We start from the raw sequence: 17,516 nt of genomic DNA, 5'->3' as shown, positions 1-17,516 counted from the left end.
GCGGCAGTCAAGAATTGATGTTTTAATGTGCAAAAAACGTTGCGATTTAATGTAATGTATGGAATGTAATATATATGTTAACACTTCAAGTAGTTGCAAAAAAAATAACAGCAATTTGCCTTTTATACCATCACATATTTTTAATAAATGGGACGATAACAATATTTCGGTGAATTTTAAATAAGATCTGTTTGGTTTAAGAATTTGTTTGAGAATTGCAATTTAATTATAAACGAAGTATTTTAATCTTCGTCTACGCCAATTCATTTTAATAACCTTTCGCTGGTGTTTATTTTTGGCTTTATTTTGATGTGCTTCTTCAATGTAAACTAAGCTTCAAGACATGCTAAAATATTGAACAGTATTTGCGAACAGAATTGTAGTTTCTAATATGATTATTAGATGATAATTTGATGAACAGGGATGTTTCTGCAGATTACCTGCAGGTAAGTTGTGACAAGTCAACAGACCACAATTAGCAAATCCTCGCAATACACCTTGAAAAATAAAAAAAAAACAAAAACTATATTCATCCTGTTGAATTTAGGTATGGATATTAGGTATTTAGGTAACCATACCTTTGGTGGTCAACCATCAGATACACAGAGGGATAAACATGTATTTTGTGTACATACTGCAACTGTTGTATACTTTCGGTAGTGTGATTACATCTTCTACGCATGGACGGCTAGAAATAGCTCCTCAGTATAGTCATGTCTTAACTATGGATACTGGCTAATTGTAATTGGGCGAACGTAAACAAAAGCGTCTTAAATTAAATCTCAAATCCAAGGTGGAACAGCACATTTCTAAAGATGAGTGGCCAAGGATAGTTGGTCTTTAATATGCGAACTATAGATACCTGTAGACAGTTTTAATTAAACTTCCCACGATAAACGGGCTATGGCGCGGGTGACTTTTCGATCCCAAATAAAACAAGTTTTCATGAACAACTCTAATAATAATTCCAACGACCTTGATGCCACTGTAATGCCATCACCTTCAAACGATTCCATTACGGGAGCGCAGTCGAGATGGATGGCGGCTTCCAGTATTCGCCCAAATGGACGACGATGAACGTACCAATGATCATTTCGTCGCGATCTCAAGTAAGGCGGATGGAAATCATTAAAGACATGTCTTTAAATTCCGAAACCGCTGAATCTTGTGATTCCAACACCGGCAGTGTGATCTCACAAAAGTCGTTCTATTTGTCGTCGGCGCTAAAGTTTGCAACCTCATTTTGGAAACCCCGAAATTCAGTCATCCCAAAAGAAATGAACGAAGAAAGCTTAAAGCGGATATATTAACAGGACTTAGCAGAGCACAGGCTCTAAAAATCGCAACACAATTTTCAACTGCGAATAAGCAGGTCAGATCGGAGAACCAATCTCTAGGATTGACTTTTGCTGAAAATCCTAAGGTAACCCGTATAGGACTTACCAAGCCATCGTACAGTCTAGCTGTTAAGGATGTACGTTTAGGCTTCATTTCGGTCGATGCGGCTGTCACTTCGCTCTCTGCTGACCAAATAACGCTTTTCCAAGAAGCTATCACTAATGTTGCAATCGAGCAACAAAGCGACGATTTACAGCCGGAGTTCGATGGATGCTTAGCTAGAACGGGGTGGCTACTTATCGTCTGCAGTGATGAAAAAACGGGGGGGGTGGATCCACCAATTTTCAGGTTACATAGGGGCCAAATGCGAACTCGCCTTAAACGTGGTTGAGGAAGAGGATTTCCCACGAACTTAGATAGTTCGTGGCTATTTTCTTCAAAGTGTGCTATTGTCAAACGAAAAAGTTCTAGCTACGATTGGTACTCAAAACAAATTCTCCACCAAGGGGTGAAGGTGATACGCAGACTGACACAGAGTCAGATGCTGCACCTGGTTTCGTCATTGATGACGAATCCATGAGAAAGGAGTCAGACCTAAAAGCTAGGATTGCATACCGATTCGCACACTTGAGATTGATGCCTAAGGGTACCACCCTCGCTCTTACCCTATGGAGAACGCTCCAAAGGTGGTTCAGGATGAAAAAAACCATAGAGTCATCCTCAGCTCCATCAATATCCCATACGAATATTTGCCAAACAGTGGCTACTCCTGAGAAACCGGAACTAAACGTCCTTCCACAGTTCAGATTCCCATTTTAGGAGCAATGCCTAAATAATCTATGCAATTTTTCCGAAGCAATCGAAGGGTGTCAAACACAAAGTTTTTCGGCGAGACAAACGTGAATAGTTCCGTGCAAAAGTCTCCTAACGAGACCAAATGAATACTCTCAGAATGCTTCAGGCAAAATTGCACCATACAAAAGGAGTAACAGCCATCCTGTACAGAATTGCCCAAATCAACAACATCGCTCTCGGAGTCATACAAGAGCCGTGGCTGATCGGTGGTTATATTCGAGTCTACATACAATATTAGGTAAACTGATATATGACCGATTGATAGCAGTGCTGCGTGCAGCTATCCTAATCGCTGGAAGCGTTAGACATCTCACTTTATACCTAGAGACCTGTTAGCGGTTCTAGTTGAAATCCCAACAATAGTAATGGTCATAGACGTAGTCATGAGCTCTGCCTACTTCCCAGGTGAAGAAAAAACCGTTCCACCGTTCGAGCGACAGCTAATATTGGAATGTGAATCTAACGTTCGCCATACAGTGTGGGGGAGCAATAATGTAAATAAAAAAGGTGAGTCCCTAGTAGATTTTATTATGTCATGAGGATTAATTATAGTTCATAGAGGTAACAAGCCCACTCTTATTAATGCAATTAAAAAAGTGATATTGGATCTCACCCTATGCACCAGAACTATCGAGAAATCAATATGGAATTAAGGAGTATCGGGTCACGCTCTGACCATCAACATGTCAGGTTTGAAATTCCCGGTTTATCCGAGCAGCAGAAAAAAGTCTTCCAACCTAAAAAAACCAATTGACACCTTGGCGGAATTCGCAACTAGCTAATAACCGCATATTAGTAAGGAGCTTATTCAATAGGGCAAAACGCTCTGGTAGGTGGAAAGAATATAGAGTTGCACTCACTGACTACAACAAATCAATCAGACAGTCAAAACGGACTACCTGGCCTAGCCATTTTGATAGTATTAGGAAGTTGCCTAATGCATATAGACTACACAACGCTTTAAATAAGGTCAAAATAAACGTGGTAGTCCTTTTAAAAAAACCCGTCAGCTCCTTTATCATTAGTCGTAAAAACACCCTCGAGTTTCTCTTGCAAACACACTTCCCTGGCTTCGTTACCGGAACAACAATATTGGAATCAAATAAAAAAGTTACTGCTCCCATAGTTAGCAATATGCACAATCTGGTGTTATTTCCGACAGGGACAAGGTCAATTGGGCGATTAGCTCATTTCAACCAATTAAAGCGCCTGGAAGCGATAGTATCTTCTCTGCGTTACTACAGAATTGCACAGATATCATTCTAGACCTATTAATCAAACTCTTTGGGGCTTGTTTTTTTATGGGTTATATTCCTCATACCTGGAGAGAAGTGAACGTGATTTTTATTCCCAAACTTGGTAATAAACCCATGGTCCAGTCAAAGTTCTACACGTCTTTCTTACTGAAGACTGTTGAAAGGCTGATTGATCTGCGCATACGGAATAAACTGGAGCAAAATGCCCCTCTCCAATTCATCCGATTTTCTTACACAAAAGGCAAATCTACGTTGGCCGCACCACATTATTTGCTTAGCAAAATTCAAGACACTTTTCAATCTAAGGAGATTACTTTATATGCATTTCTAGATATAGAAGGAGCTTTTGACAACACTTCATAAAGATATGGACTTATTTACAATAATGTAGATAGATAGGATGTTAAGAGACAGGAACATATGTTTCAAATTGGGTACGGTCAGCATTAGAGCTGTACGGGGCTGCCCTCAGGGTGGGGTTCTCTTACTATTGCTATGGACGCTGATAGTTGATGATGTGCTAGTTAAGCTGGAACAATCTGGCTGCAATGCTATAGGTTATACAGATGACCTGGTAGTCATTGTTTCCGGTACCATTTTCCAGGAGGTATAAACTGAATATTGGGTCCCTATCATTAAAAGATAAGGCTGTTGAATGCCACGATAAAGTCAAATATTTGGAGTTTATCCTGCATAAGCGTCTTAACTGGAACATTTAACTAGATAATACAATTGGCAAAGCCACCCGGGTCATGTGGACGTGCAGAAACTCTTATAATAGAACCTGGAACCTAAGTTTCTAATTCTATTGTGGCTCGACGGCTCATAAACGAAAGAAGGATTTTTACCGAGATATTTGAACATAACACAAGAATCTCGCTCGCACTAGGTGTATGGCCAACTTTCATCCAAGCGGAGGTTCACACGGAGGTTGAAAGGCACTTGTATCTGATAGTCTTGCAGCAATCAAAGCATTATCCTGACAAAGAGCTGCAGCAGCTACTGCATCGCCATGGACAGTCTCACTAACCTCACCAAGTTAATAGGTCTTAGGAAACTCCTGAGAATGCACCAACATCTCAAAGGTGTCTTTGAATATCAACCAATTGCGCATTGTGCCATCGAATTTGGGTATAGTCAGACGTTCCAATTTAATGAGCAACCTATGAGGATACGCAGCACCGCCTGTCACATTTGATACTGTATCCATAAACGGTGCATCACCATCGCCATCTCGCCATCTTACACCGCAATTTAATTAATGCCTTGTTGTATAGATCTTCGATTTCGTCTCACAGCTTGGTGTGAGACTTCAACTTGCATTCTTCCTTTATCCCAGCCACCAGTTCTGCACGTGTAATTTGCAACCTCTTGAAATGCGTCTGCTATGTTGCATTATTTTACTTCTGAAAAAAAGTTTTATGGTAGTAACCGAAACTCTCGGATTTCAGCACCAACAAATGTATGAAAAAGCAAAAAAACAAAAAATTCATACACGCAAAATTGAATATTTATTTGTTTCACAAATATTAGACAAGAATAATTTGATTAATTTTTACGAAATCGAAAAAAACGTACACACAACACTAAAAAATCAAAAAGCCAAAAAAAAACCCGTCAAAATACAAAGTGCTACTGTCAAAAACACTAAAATCAGTGTGCTATACTGCACAGATGTAATGCCAAATCTCCTCTGGAGAAATTAAAGTGTGACACCTTGCAAATGATTTTTCAAAACTTTTTCGTCGAATTTATATAGCATATGGTAAGTCTTATCACACATTCTTAAAAAATTTTTATATGCTTTGCGGTCTATACCATACGGTTTTTGTGGTTTTTGCCAAAATGTGTACTAAGAGTACAAAGAGAGAAAAAATCAAGTGACTATGGGTGAAATCATAACATAGAGCAGAGAAAAATTAGTGTATTTAGGTCGTGTGCGAGTTAGGCTAAGTTGCGTTCTAAATGAGGGAAATTCTAAGTTGTGTCGATAATGTATTGATGTGGCGATCGTGTTGATAAATGGCAAAATGTGTGCAGTGCAAAAAATCCCAAAAAATCTCCCATTTGGTTTAGCATCAACTTAGCCTAACTCGCACACGACCTTAATATGTTGTAGTAATTTTATGTGGGTGAGATAAATCATTTAAAAAATTGGATATAATAAAACAAAAGTCATTTATAATATTTGTAAAAAAAATTACAAAAACTGTCAATGGATTTATTCACAAATATTTTGAGATGATATTTTGGGAATATATGTAAACCACATGTGTGTCTAACAATCAAAATATTTTGATTTTCACCACTTTGCATTTCTATCGTTTATATTTTATGAATTTATAGTTACCATCAAAGAAGGTAAAGAAAAAAACTGAGAAGAAATTTTGAATAATTCTGCCTCCTTGTGTAATATCGCAAAGAAATCTCTCTAATTTATTCACCATACCAGAATTGTCAAATATTAAATTTAGTGTGGCTTATAACCTAAATGTTTATTATACTTGTGGTTGCTTATTAGAGTGTAGGCATCAGAAGAATTAGTATAAATTACTGTTATTAGAAAATCCATTGTATATATTAATTTCATTTGAATGCGTATATATAAGCATGATTTTACATATCAGTTTTATTTCAATTTATATATAAATTTCAAAATTGCTATATAATTCAAATATAAATAAAGAATAGGTAAATTAAAATAAACAGTGCTATAATTATTATTGACGTAAGTAAATATATATAATTAGTCATGAAAATGTTTTGAAAAAGTGAAAGAATTGTATAGTATTTATTAAAATAATAGTTCTTTTTTCTTATTGCACATATACGTACTATACTTATAAATATGCTATTAAAAAAATACATTTATAGGAAAAGTTAGTATCTAATAGAGAATTTAGTATATGTATACATATTTCAAGTTTTAGGTTTCATTGTTTTAATATTTTGTTTTCAAACGATAAATAGTAATATAATTTTATAATTAATTAATATAATTGCGAATATATTTATTCGCTAAAATATATTTAAAATATATTTAACATTATTAAATAAATACCTATTTTAAAATATATATTCTGCCTCAGGATTTTTCAATTTTCATAATTATTATTATATTAAGAATAAATTATTATTCTAATCACTTTAGTATATAACGTTCAAAGCGTTAAATTATAACTAGCGTGCTCAAATTAATTGGTGGTTTATTATATATACTACACACCTTAATTTCTAATATGCTAATACATTTATGTATTCACTTATTTCTACAACAATAAATTGAATTGTTTTTAATTAATAATTTACCTTCGATAATTATTTGGAAAAATATAAAGATGTTTGAAATCTAAACATTCAAGCACGCATTTCCGTTTTATCTCCAAAAAAATTTTAATTAAGTAATAATTTGTAACATATTTACCTTTTTTGATGCTTTTATAATTAAATTTCATTTTTAATGCCAAAAAACCAAAACAGGCAACGAAATTTGTTAGAAAGTGCTCTTATTCCAGGAAATATCATGGTAAGTAGGGACCGGGTGGGCAAAATGATTACGCACCATTGTGTAGCATCAGGCTTTTTGTTTGTGTACTGCGTGATAGTTTCAGCTAATTACACAAAATTTTGAATATTATATGAATAATCCAGAAAATTTTGGAGTAACTCTCAGTATCTTTTCATTATATTCTTTGGTTGCTATTCTCAAATTTAAATTTTTGACGCTGCAAGTTTATGTATTTTTAATTATGCATAAGATTATTAATAATCCTTGCTTGACAAACATTCATCATTCATGATTTGTGGTGTATTAGGAGTATAGATAATTAAATTTTGATTGTGTTCGTTTCTCACGTATTAATTAAAAGTAGCTACTTTCTCAGAAGTGGACAACGTTGATAATTTGGCGGGCGTTAGTGGTTTGAAAAAGAGACATGAATAATTTCCAAAAAATTGAAAAAATAGGTGAAGGCACTTATGGAGTAGTTTATAAAGCTAAAAACTTGTCCACCGGACAAATAGTTGCTATGAAGAAAATTCGACTTGAATCAGATGATGAAGGAATTCCTTCGACTGCTATAAGGTTTGTAATGCAAAAATTTCAGACGCATGCTTTAATTGAAACCACTTTTCAGAGAAATATCCTTACTAAAGGAACTTACGCATCCAAACATTGTTTGTTTAGACGATGTTGTAATGGAAGAAAACCGTTTATATCTAATATTTGAATATTTGTCAATGGACTTAAAAAAATATATGGATTCGATTCCTCCTGAAAAATATATTGATGAAGAACTTGTGCGTAGCTATTTATATCAAATTACTAGTGCTATATTGTTCTGTCACCGTCGGCGTGTTCTTCATCGCGATTTGAAGCCACAGAACTTGTTAATTGATAAAAAGGGTGTTATAAAGGTGGCTGATTTTGGCTTAGGGCGATCTATTGGCATTCCAGTTCGGATATATACACATGAAATTGTAACTTTGTGGTACAGAGCACCTGAGGTTTTATTAGGATCTCCACGGTATGCTTGTCCTGTGGATATATGGTCAATTGGTTGTATTTTTGCGGAAATGGCGACTAGAAAACCACTATTTCAAGGAGATTCGGAAATTGATCAGCTCTTTCGTATGTTCAGGTAATATATATAAAAGTGCATGAAAAAATGTGTTTAATTTTGGTATGTGTATTTGAAGCCTTTTTGAATGAATTTGCTCACAACTTAGTGGTTCGTTGGATGGCTGGTTTCTACGAAATGTTGCATATTGTAACTATTTCATATGAATTATAAAATCTTTTGTATGATAACACAGATAGCTGGAGGCTATGTTATTGTACGTATCTATTGTATGGGACGCGTTCTGCTTATTTTACTTGTCTTAACTAAAGTTCCTTGAATTATGAATCACATAATTAAATAGATAATTAATATATTTACAAACAAATATAGTTAATGCCATTTAATTTATTTTCTCTGTGTGATCAAAAAATGTGGAATATAACTTAGTTTGTATACTTTTACCTTGTGCTCAAAACTTCATGCTCTGAAGCTTTGTCACTGTCACGGCATTATAACCATATGATGCCAGAACCTGGAGTTTTGAGCACAAAGAAAAGGTATATAGACAGGTTAATCGAGTGATGTTTGCATAAAGGTTACTTAATGATTGCACTTTATTGGGTTCTTTCTAAACACAAAATTGATTTATTTTGTTTCACTATTTTAAGTTATTTTTTATACCAGTTGCATATATGATTCTTTTGTTTCAAAAAATGTTTTTAATTAAATCTTGATATTTTCTAATGCCGATGATGCATACAACAGATTTTGATGGATTTTGATTATTTCTAGATTTGCAGCGATAGAGTTAGTGCAACTTGGCTTCATATTCTTCGAAATAAATGAAATGTTTCTGATATTTGATTTTATTTCACTTACTGTAGATTATATTTTCTTCATATCGTTAATGTTACTGAATGTAATTCAATTAAATTGTTTTCAATTATACAGTCAAACTTTCATAACTCGAACTTCTATAACACGAATTTTCTATGACTATAACCAAAAACATTGCACCAAGATTTTAGAGAGCAAATTACATACAATTCTGCTTCTATAACTCGTATTTCTCTATATTTGCATTCTATAAGTCGAATTTTTATTTTAAATATAGTTGTATTTTGCTGTTAGAGGAAGTCCCTTTTTCCAAACCAAATGTTTCATTTTTTTCTTTTTTATGTTGCTTCTTTGTGCAAATGCCAGTCGCTGGCATCGTGGTTTAAATTAAATAAAATCACTTCCAATGCTACTCTTAACGATTACATTGAGCTTGACAATGAAATTTGTACATCAAGCTTTCCTACAGATGACGATATTATTGAGCACTATAGATCTAAATTACTGGATCCAATTCTAAGCACAACGGAAAATGATTATGAGGGTTGGGTGGATGTAAGTGTTCGTCAACCTTCCAAGAATGAAGTAGAAGACTCATTCAAAATTCTGAATTTATATTTGCAAACGAATGACACCACAACTGATGATCACTATAAGAGTATGAATAAAGTCGAATCTCTTTTTACTGAAAATAAGAAAAAAATTAAAGTCCCAAACCATATTTTCTGAATATTTTATTTCACTATAACTTCTATGTTATAGAAGTCTTTATTTGATTACAAATAAATAAATATCTTATAATGTGATTCTAGTTTCTTTTAAAAACAAAAAAAAAAATAATAAAATTCTCTAACTCGAAGTCTCCATAAGTCGAACCTTTTCTTTGCAAAATGGAACTTCGAGTTTTGGAAGTTTGACTGCATTTTCACGTGTACGTACGTATTTTTGCAACAGGATGCTCCGGGCCTGCATATTTTTCATTTGAGTTTAGTAGTTATGTTACCGCCAAACACCGTTTTTTTTAGAGTTTAAAAATGGGAATATGTCGCTAGGGTCTGCTGGGTGGACAAGCAACTCATCGAAATTCATGAATTTCGCACATCTCGGTTACGCACATATGTAACCGCGTATTGTCTCAATGGAAGAAAGATAGTTTTTTCTTAAAATATTAAAGCGTAATATTTTAATAATCATAAGTATGTCCCAAAAACTATTGATATTACCTTTTCGGTATTAACCTTTTTTGAGCTGGATTGTTTCCTAATGGAAACCATTGTTGTGACTGTTGTTTCGTGTATGGTAATGAAACCATATTTCATCCACATCAATCATTTTACACAAAAATTCAACTGGATTATCCCGATACTATTGCAATCATCCCTTTTAAATTGCAACACGGTTGTAGGATTGGTCCCTCAATGCACAAACGAGACGTTTGAATAAAATCAAATATTTTTTGTGTAGTGGTTGCATTACCAGTAATGTACATGTAAAATATCGCACAGGTGTAGTAATCAAATTCGCGTAAGTATGTGAGACGTAAATTAGTATCCTCACTGATTTCTTCGGTAGAGAACAGATCAAAATCTTTATATGAAATGAATTATAAAATCAAATTCCATCGATAATCAAAACGTGGAAATAATTATATAGATGATGTTGGGTAATGGATGAATTGCCCCCAGAGAGGTTGTTGAAGAAATAATAATATTATACGGTTTGTGCGAAGTAATTTTCATAGGAACGAAATTTATTTCGAAAATTTGTAGTTTTTCCAACAACTCGTAGCGAAATATAATCCTTTCTCCAGATATCACAACCCTCACCTGTTATTTATATCCCATACTTAAAAACAACTCAAAAGATAACATTTACAGATGACATAAATGCTAGCAGTGCTCAAGATCATACCTCAAAACGGATTTCCAGCTAAAATTATTTTGGCATAATATTAAAGAAGGCAATTTGGAGGAAGTTAGAATAACAATTAAAAATTAAATAAAACATTGCATTGGCGCATAATTTCTGAGCTATCCAAAGAGTATAAAGTAATGCATAATAATACATAGACTAATACATGCTCGGAGAGCCGAGAAAGCATTCCCTCAAATCGTAATGTATTCTTGATCGGAGAGGAATACAATATGTCATTTCTTGCTGCGCAGGATCAGACATAAACACAAACTCTTTGTTGTGCGGGATGGGTAAGCAATACAGGTCTTTTGTTTTTTTTTGTTGTGCGAACTTAAAGTGTAGTAAAAATCTTTTGTTGTGCATGTTCTAAGCGCAGTATAAGTCTCCTGTCCTGCAAGTTGAAAAGTGCGAAGATCACAATAAGTTATAGTTCAGTGGTAGGACTTTAGGGGTAGCAAAAATCAATAGATGTATGTTTTATATGTTTTTTCATGCAGACTCAAAGTTTATCTTAGGTTAGGTCAGGTTATACCGGCGATCCCTAGTGGATCCACTTAGGCCTAATGGCCCATTGTGTTACCGTATATATGAAGAAACTCAGGGTTTAAAACCACCAGAGTTGATCTTAGTTGTGTCAATACAGAAAGCTGCACAAGTTCTTCTTTATTGTGCAGGGTAAAATAGAATCACAAGTTGATATTATTGAAAAATTTGTAAATTTCAGCAAGTAATACTGGTCTAGCATGTCCATCGATGATCAAAACGCGTAATGTTTTATGTTAACTACCATACAAACATAAAATCTGTAAAATTTTACTGCAATGTTATTTGCTTTTCAAGCTTAGTAAATAAAAACTTAATGATAAATGATATGAAATAAGTTCTTTAAGACAAATATTAATTGCAAATACATTTTAAATAATATTGTAAGGATTTTGTTTAGTTAACAATTTTACTTCGTGCTAAACTGTTTTTGTAAGCAATAGTTGTTTTTAGTATAATGTGTTAAGTGTAGCTTGTATGTAGTTTTTTGTAAAACGAATGTATTATTCTAAACATCCAAATTATTCGTAGTCATAAATTCACACCTAAAAAAATGTTTTAACCAAATATATTATTTTACTTCAAAATTTTAGAATTTTAAAAACTCCTACCGAGGATATATGGCCTGGCGTTACTTCACTTCCAGATTATAAGACTACGTTTCCCTGTTGGTCAACGTATCAACTAAATAACCAGCTAAAAAATCTGAATGAAAAGGGAATTGACTTAATAAAAAAAATGCTTATTTATGATCCAATTCATCGTATTTCGGCAAAAGAGATTTTGAACCATTCGTATTTTGATGGTTTTAAAATTACGATGGCTGCATAAAAATAAACGAATATAAAATATAGCTTTAAAATGCATGTCTTAATTGAATATTTGTAACAGTGTGTAGACGACTTATCAATTTGTATCGGTTTGTATGTATGTCTAGAATTTTGATAATTCTTTTCATTAAAAAAAATAATTGTTAAAAAAACGTAAATATATTATCAATTGCATTTATTTTTATTGTAAAATAAAACCTGAAAGATGGGATTGAGTTTAATGTGATGCGGAATATTGCACCATTGAAGTCACCATAGTAAAGATTATTGGTTTTAATTTTTTCAATAAACACGAAATTAGATAGATTATTTCGAGATAGGCATAGAGATCACAAAATTGGTATCATAAAAAACGATTGAAAGTTTCACTAATCTACTCTTATCTGGTGAAATCCCAGGCTATTAAAAATGATTTCGGGCATTTAGAACAAGGCTGCTGTCTCCAACACAATGCTGCTAAATATATAATGGTTTTTTATTTATTATTATTTATTTCACTTATTTTCAGTCTGAAAAACCGTGGTCTGATTACTTAACGTAGGGAGTGGTTAATATCTGCAAGTGGCGCGAAAATATCTAGTCCAGTCCGCAGTCATTATCAAGCTGTACATGAGAACTGATACATTGTGATTTACTTGGAAATTTCTTCTTTTCCATTCGTGTCTCAACGGAAATATTGTCTGCAAATTTTTTTAAAAAATAAAAATATGAAATCAGGTAATCAAATGTCATCCTATACTGACTATTCCCAACTGTGTTTCGAATCCGGCCATGTCCACAAATACGTCCTGCCCAGTCGACCGTTACTTTCAGTCTGTCAGCGCTATTGCGAACGACATATTTAATATGAAGATCAACGGGTAGCAGATGTAGCATTACGTTTAGGGCAGCCGAAGTGGACTTCCTAAATGCTTCTGTAACGCAAACACATGATGTCCTGTATATTCTGCTGAATGTTATAACTCTTAATTCAAGCTGGCACCATAAGTGATATTTAGACGCACAATGGTCATTTTAATTCAATGTGCAATAAAGGGACGAACCCTTTATTTTTTTGCTGAACATCTTTTTGAAAGAGTACAAAGCTACACAAGCCTTCTTGACCCTTCGTTCGACATTATATTTCCAATTTAGTTTATTTTTCATCAAAACTTCTAGATATTTGAATTTTTTCGATAGTTTTAACTGTTGTTTAATCAAAACCGTTTAACTGTTAATCAAAACCGGTATTTTAGTTTTAATAGTATACATCATCGTTTTAGTCATTCCAGTGTTATAACCTAGTTCACAGCTTGTGGACGAAGTACTTATCTTCGGTATATCGCTTATTATGTTAGAGAACATATCTGACACTAAAATAACCACATTATCTTTACCGTATGTTCCACCAAAGTGAAAACAATTTTTTACTTCAGATTACTGGACCAAATTGTTGTAAACTATATTAAAAGCGACCTCAAGATTATGTACCCTTTCGTCTAACTCACAAGTTTGTGGCTCTGCACCACAAACTATGGACTAGGGTTTATTGATTTATCAAAAACTCTGGTCCCCAAAGATCTACTAACCTTTACACCTTCACTCACTCAAAATTACAGCCATCTCATCTTACTCATTTATACACGTATACAACAAACCCATACTTACACATACACAAAGACTACAAAACAACACGACTACTAGTAGTTCTTTGTTATAGTTACAAGACCGGTCGTCATAGGATTCCCTGTCTGTTGTATGTACTATGAATGGGAATTTCGTAGTCGGCAAATTTACTCGTTATTAAGCCCCATAAAACGTCAACGTACCTAGTAAGTGAAACCAATTACATAATTTTTAAATTTTCTTTTAGCTTTTGACGTTGTAATTGTATTCGATCCTCAAATTTTTCTAAATTTCTGGATGAAAAAAAAATTTCAGGAAATCTACCTTAAAAGTTATCCACCAACAATTAACAGATTAAAAATATTTACCGGAGTATTGACCGCCACAGTAGGCTGAAAAGACGTCGTTGCAGGTATTGTATAAAATCCCTTATGGGAGTACTACGATGAAGAACCTAAATCATCACAGCACATAGAAGAAAAATGTGTTTCACTTAGAGAAATGTGTTTCACTTATATACAAAAGGCAAAAATACCTGGGAACAAAAAAAATGCCAACAAAACGCTAATGCCTAGTTGGATGTAATTTCAATTTCTGGAAAATCAAATTAAACGGGATAGTTCTAACTTTCGTGAATGACATTAATTTTCTTGAAGTACTAATTGACGGATAAAAGGGTTAAAGTGAACATTTCACCAGTACCTACAAAAGCAAAGTGTTATTATGATGATTTTGCATTATCAGTTTCTGCACAACATCAATATATTTTGATACGACGGTTTGCAAACAACCTTTAAAAGCTTTGTCATTCAATCAACGACTTCACTTCACTTCCACTTTATGCATTTCACAGTTAGGACATGATTTCATCACTAAAAATCATAGTTTTATCATAAAAATAATTTCCACGAGTTGATTTCAATAGGTTCAGAATATGGTTTTGATACAAATTATGATATGAAACAAAAAACAATACAATTAATATAATCAAATTAAACATAATAAAATTTATAATTATAATCAATTAAATCACTTATGAAATCTATTATATACTCTTAAATACGTTAAAACCAATATAATATAAAGCTTAAAAATATTTTTTAAAAAGAAGTTTTACTCAATTTTATCCAACCACAGTGGCATTAAATCCATTAAAATACGGATGTTTTAAAATATCTTTAGCCGAAATACGATGGCACGGGTCATAAATAAGCATTTTCTGTATTAAATCGAGGCCAAGTTCGTTCAGATTCTTCAATTGTTTAGGTAGTGTGAACGATGACCAACACGGAAATGTTACTTTATAATCTGGAAGAGAAGTTACTCCAGGCCACATATCCTCAGAAGGAGTTTTCAAAATTCTAAAAATCAAGAAATAAAAATATTTAACTTTAATACTGATGTGATTTAAGTATATAGACAAAATATTGTTAAACTAATTACCTATACGAAAAAAAAAGTAAAATAATTTAAGAAAAAAATAATCTTTAAGCTTTCCGAAATTTTAATTTACTATTCAGTTCAGTTTGTTTTGGGTTAGTTACAAATTGATAAACTTGCTTTCACTAAATATACTATTCTGTCAGGCTCAATCACTTATCACAGTTCCACTTTATTGAGGGCAGCTATCACTCCTAGCATTTCAAAGCCTGTCACATGGATATGCTCAATATGTAATGGATCATTATTATTTTTCAATGCATTAACTACAAGAGCTAGTATTACGTTAGATCTATTTACATAATAAAATCAATACATGAGCACAATTCTAAACCCTGATCATAATTCTACCAGCAATCTACAACTTGTTCCCGCTTACTACAAATAAGAATGGCAAATAATGCCTTTTCTAATAAAACTCTAATATTCAAAGAAAAAAGTTGCTAGAATTGAAGCGTTCATGACTTCGAATAATATAATAGTCCAAACTTATAACAGCAACCACCTCACTACCTCCTCCGGGTTTTTCGCTACACTTAAGGAGCATTTAAGGGCCTTTGTGAGCCTTTGTCTATCTCTTAGAATGTTGGAATCATAAATATTTATTTCTTTTCGGATTATAACGAAATATCTCAAAAATATCTTACTATCTCGATAAAGACTCACTTTTTACTTTGGGCACCACTTTCTGTGGTTTTCAAACCTGGTAAGGAGAATGTCATACAAACCATTAAAATTTTTTAACAAAAACTCAGTACCGAAAGTAAAGTCTAATTATATAAGATTCCCTAGTGCTAGCTTATCTTCTTTCAAATGCAGTTTCAAGGTTCGCGATTTTGAAAGTGTGATCTATTTCATGAAAGTTCTGACACTGACTTAAATAATAAAATATTAACAAGACATGGACATCATTTCACACTATCACATTTCTTAACGACAGTGTGCTCTTGCTGAGGAACCTAATAAATTTCACAGACCCATCTAACCACTAAGTGTTAGTAGATCAATACTTCCCAAAAACATTTAATAGCCGAATCATCACATTCGATGCTCTAGCCTAGATACCTCTTTCAATAATTTTAGTGTTTAAATTTACTGTCTATCCACATGTCAATTATTAAAACTTATCCATAAACTGCAAAAAACTACCACTTCGAAAAAATTTAGAAATTACAAAGTAGCAAATAATATTCGATTTGATCATATGTATAAAAATCACAAAATGTATGCACTAAATGGTAATAGTAATACCTGAACATGCGAAAGAGCTGATCAATTTCCGAATCTCCTTGAAAAAGTGGTTTTCTAGTTGCCATTTCTGCAAAAATACAGCCGATTGACCATATATCCACTGGACAAGCATACCGTGGAGATCCTAATAAAACCTCAGGTGCTCTGTACCACAAAGTCACAATTTCATGTGTATATATACGAACTGGAACGCCAATAGATCTTCCTAGACCAAAATCAGCCACTTTTATAACACCCTTTTTATCAATTAATAAATTTTGGGGCTTTAAATCTCGGTGAAGAACGCGACGACAATGACAGTAATAAATAGCACTGGTGATTTGATATAAATAGCTACGCACAAGTTCTTCATCAATATATTTCTCAGGAGGAATCGAATCCATGTATTTCTTTAAGTCCATTGACAAAAATTCAAATATTAAATATAAACGGTTTTCTTCCATTACAACATCGTCTAAACAAACAATGTTTGGATGCTTAAGCTCCTTCAGTAAAGATATTTCTCTATTAAAACAAGTTCTTTATTAGGAATTGAAATATATACAACTAAATATATTACAAACCGTATTGCAGTAGAAGGGATACCTTCATCGTCTGATTCTAGCCTAATTTTTTTCATTGCCACAATTTGTCCAGTTATTAGGTTTCTACCTTTATAAACAACTCCATATGTTCCTTCGCCAATTTTTTCTAGTTTTTGAAAATCATTCATTTTAATGACTGGAAATTAGTCTTTTTGGAAGCAACCAATCAAATTAAACAAAAAAGTTTTAAACCCACTTATAACCGCCAAGTAAACAACGCTAACTATTCCCACAATTAGTGTTGCGTTCCTTACTCACACATTCACAATGCGGAACACAAATAATTGGAACAAATTTCGTTTTAATTATGAAACCAAAGAATACGTTTTAAGGAGCGGAGACTCTAAACACCCTTTACACACCATCCACCGCTGACGGCGAGCGATCGTGGCTTGCTATTAGACATCAAATTTATGCACAATATTTTAAACACGCTCTAGAAACAAACAACAAATATGCTAAAAAATAACATCATGTATGCATTTAAACAATGTTTTCGCT

The 17,516-nt window shown here is 33.3% G+C and overlaps 2 protein-coding genes across 3 annotated transcripts; one reads left to right on the top strand and one right to left on the bottom strand.

The window, feature by feature from the left end:
* Positions 1-7,295: 7,295 nt before the first annotated feature.
* On the top strand, positions 7,296-12,396 carry LOC119690183 (cyclin-dependent kinase 1-like). 2 transcript variants are annotated; one of them, XR_005253568.1, is made up of 4 exons: positions 7,296-7,533; positions 7,586-8,089; positions 10,726-11,052; positions 11,899-11,976. XR_005253568.1 is itself a non-coding variant. In XM_038105189.1 (3 exons), the coding sequence occupies exons 1-3, from the start codon at positions 7,385-7,387 to the stop codon at positions 12,134-12,136; spliced, it is 891 nt and encodes a 296-aa protein (XP_037961117.1). In that variant the 5' UTR covers positions 7,297-7,384; the 3' UTR covers positions 12,137-12,396. The 2 variants fall into 2 exon arrangements, 1 of the variants encoding a protein (XP_037961117.1); XM_038105189.1 differs by lacking the exon at positions 10,726-11,052 and having other exon boundaries at positions 7,297-7,533; positions 11,899-12,396.
* Positions 12,397-14,659: 2,263 nt separating this feature from the next.
* LOC119662056 (cyclin-dependent kinase 1-like) lies at positions 14,660-17,275 on the bottom strand. The gene is made up of 3 exons (XM_038071599.1): positions 16,995-17,275; positions 16,432-16,935; positions 14,660-15,101 (listed from the first exon to the last, which is right to left on the bottom strand). Exons 1-3 carry the CDS (start codon positions 17,141-17,143, stop codon positions 14,864-14,866), a joined length of 891 nt encoding a protein of 296 aa, XP_037927527.1. The 5' UTR covers positions 17,144-17,275; the 3' UTR covers positions 14,660-14,863.
* Between the last annotated feature and the right edge of the window lie 241 nt (positions 17,276-17,516).

The sequence above is a fragment of the Teleopsis dalmanni genome, chromosome X, assembly GCF_002237135.1.
Source record: "Teleopsis dalmanni isolate 2A chromosome X, ASM223713v2, whole genome shotgun sequence".
In the NCBI taxonomy this organism is placed as follows: Eukaryota; Metazoa; Arthropoda; class Insecta; order Diptera; family Diopsidae; genus Teleopsis; species Teleopsis dalmanni.
This window is presented reverse-complemented; position numbering and strand designations above follow the sequence as displayed.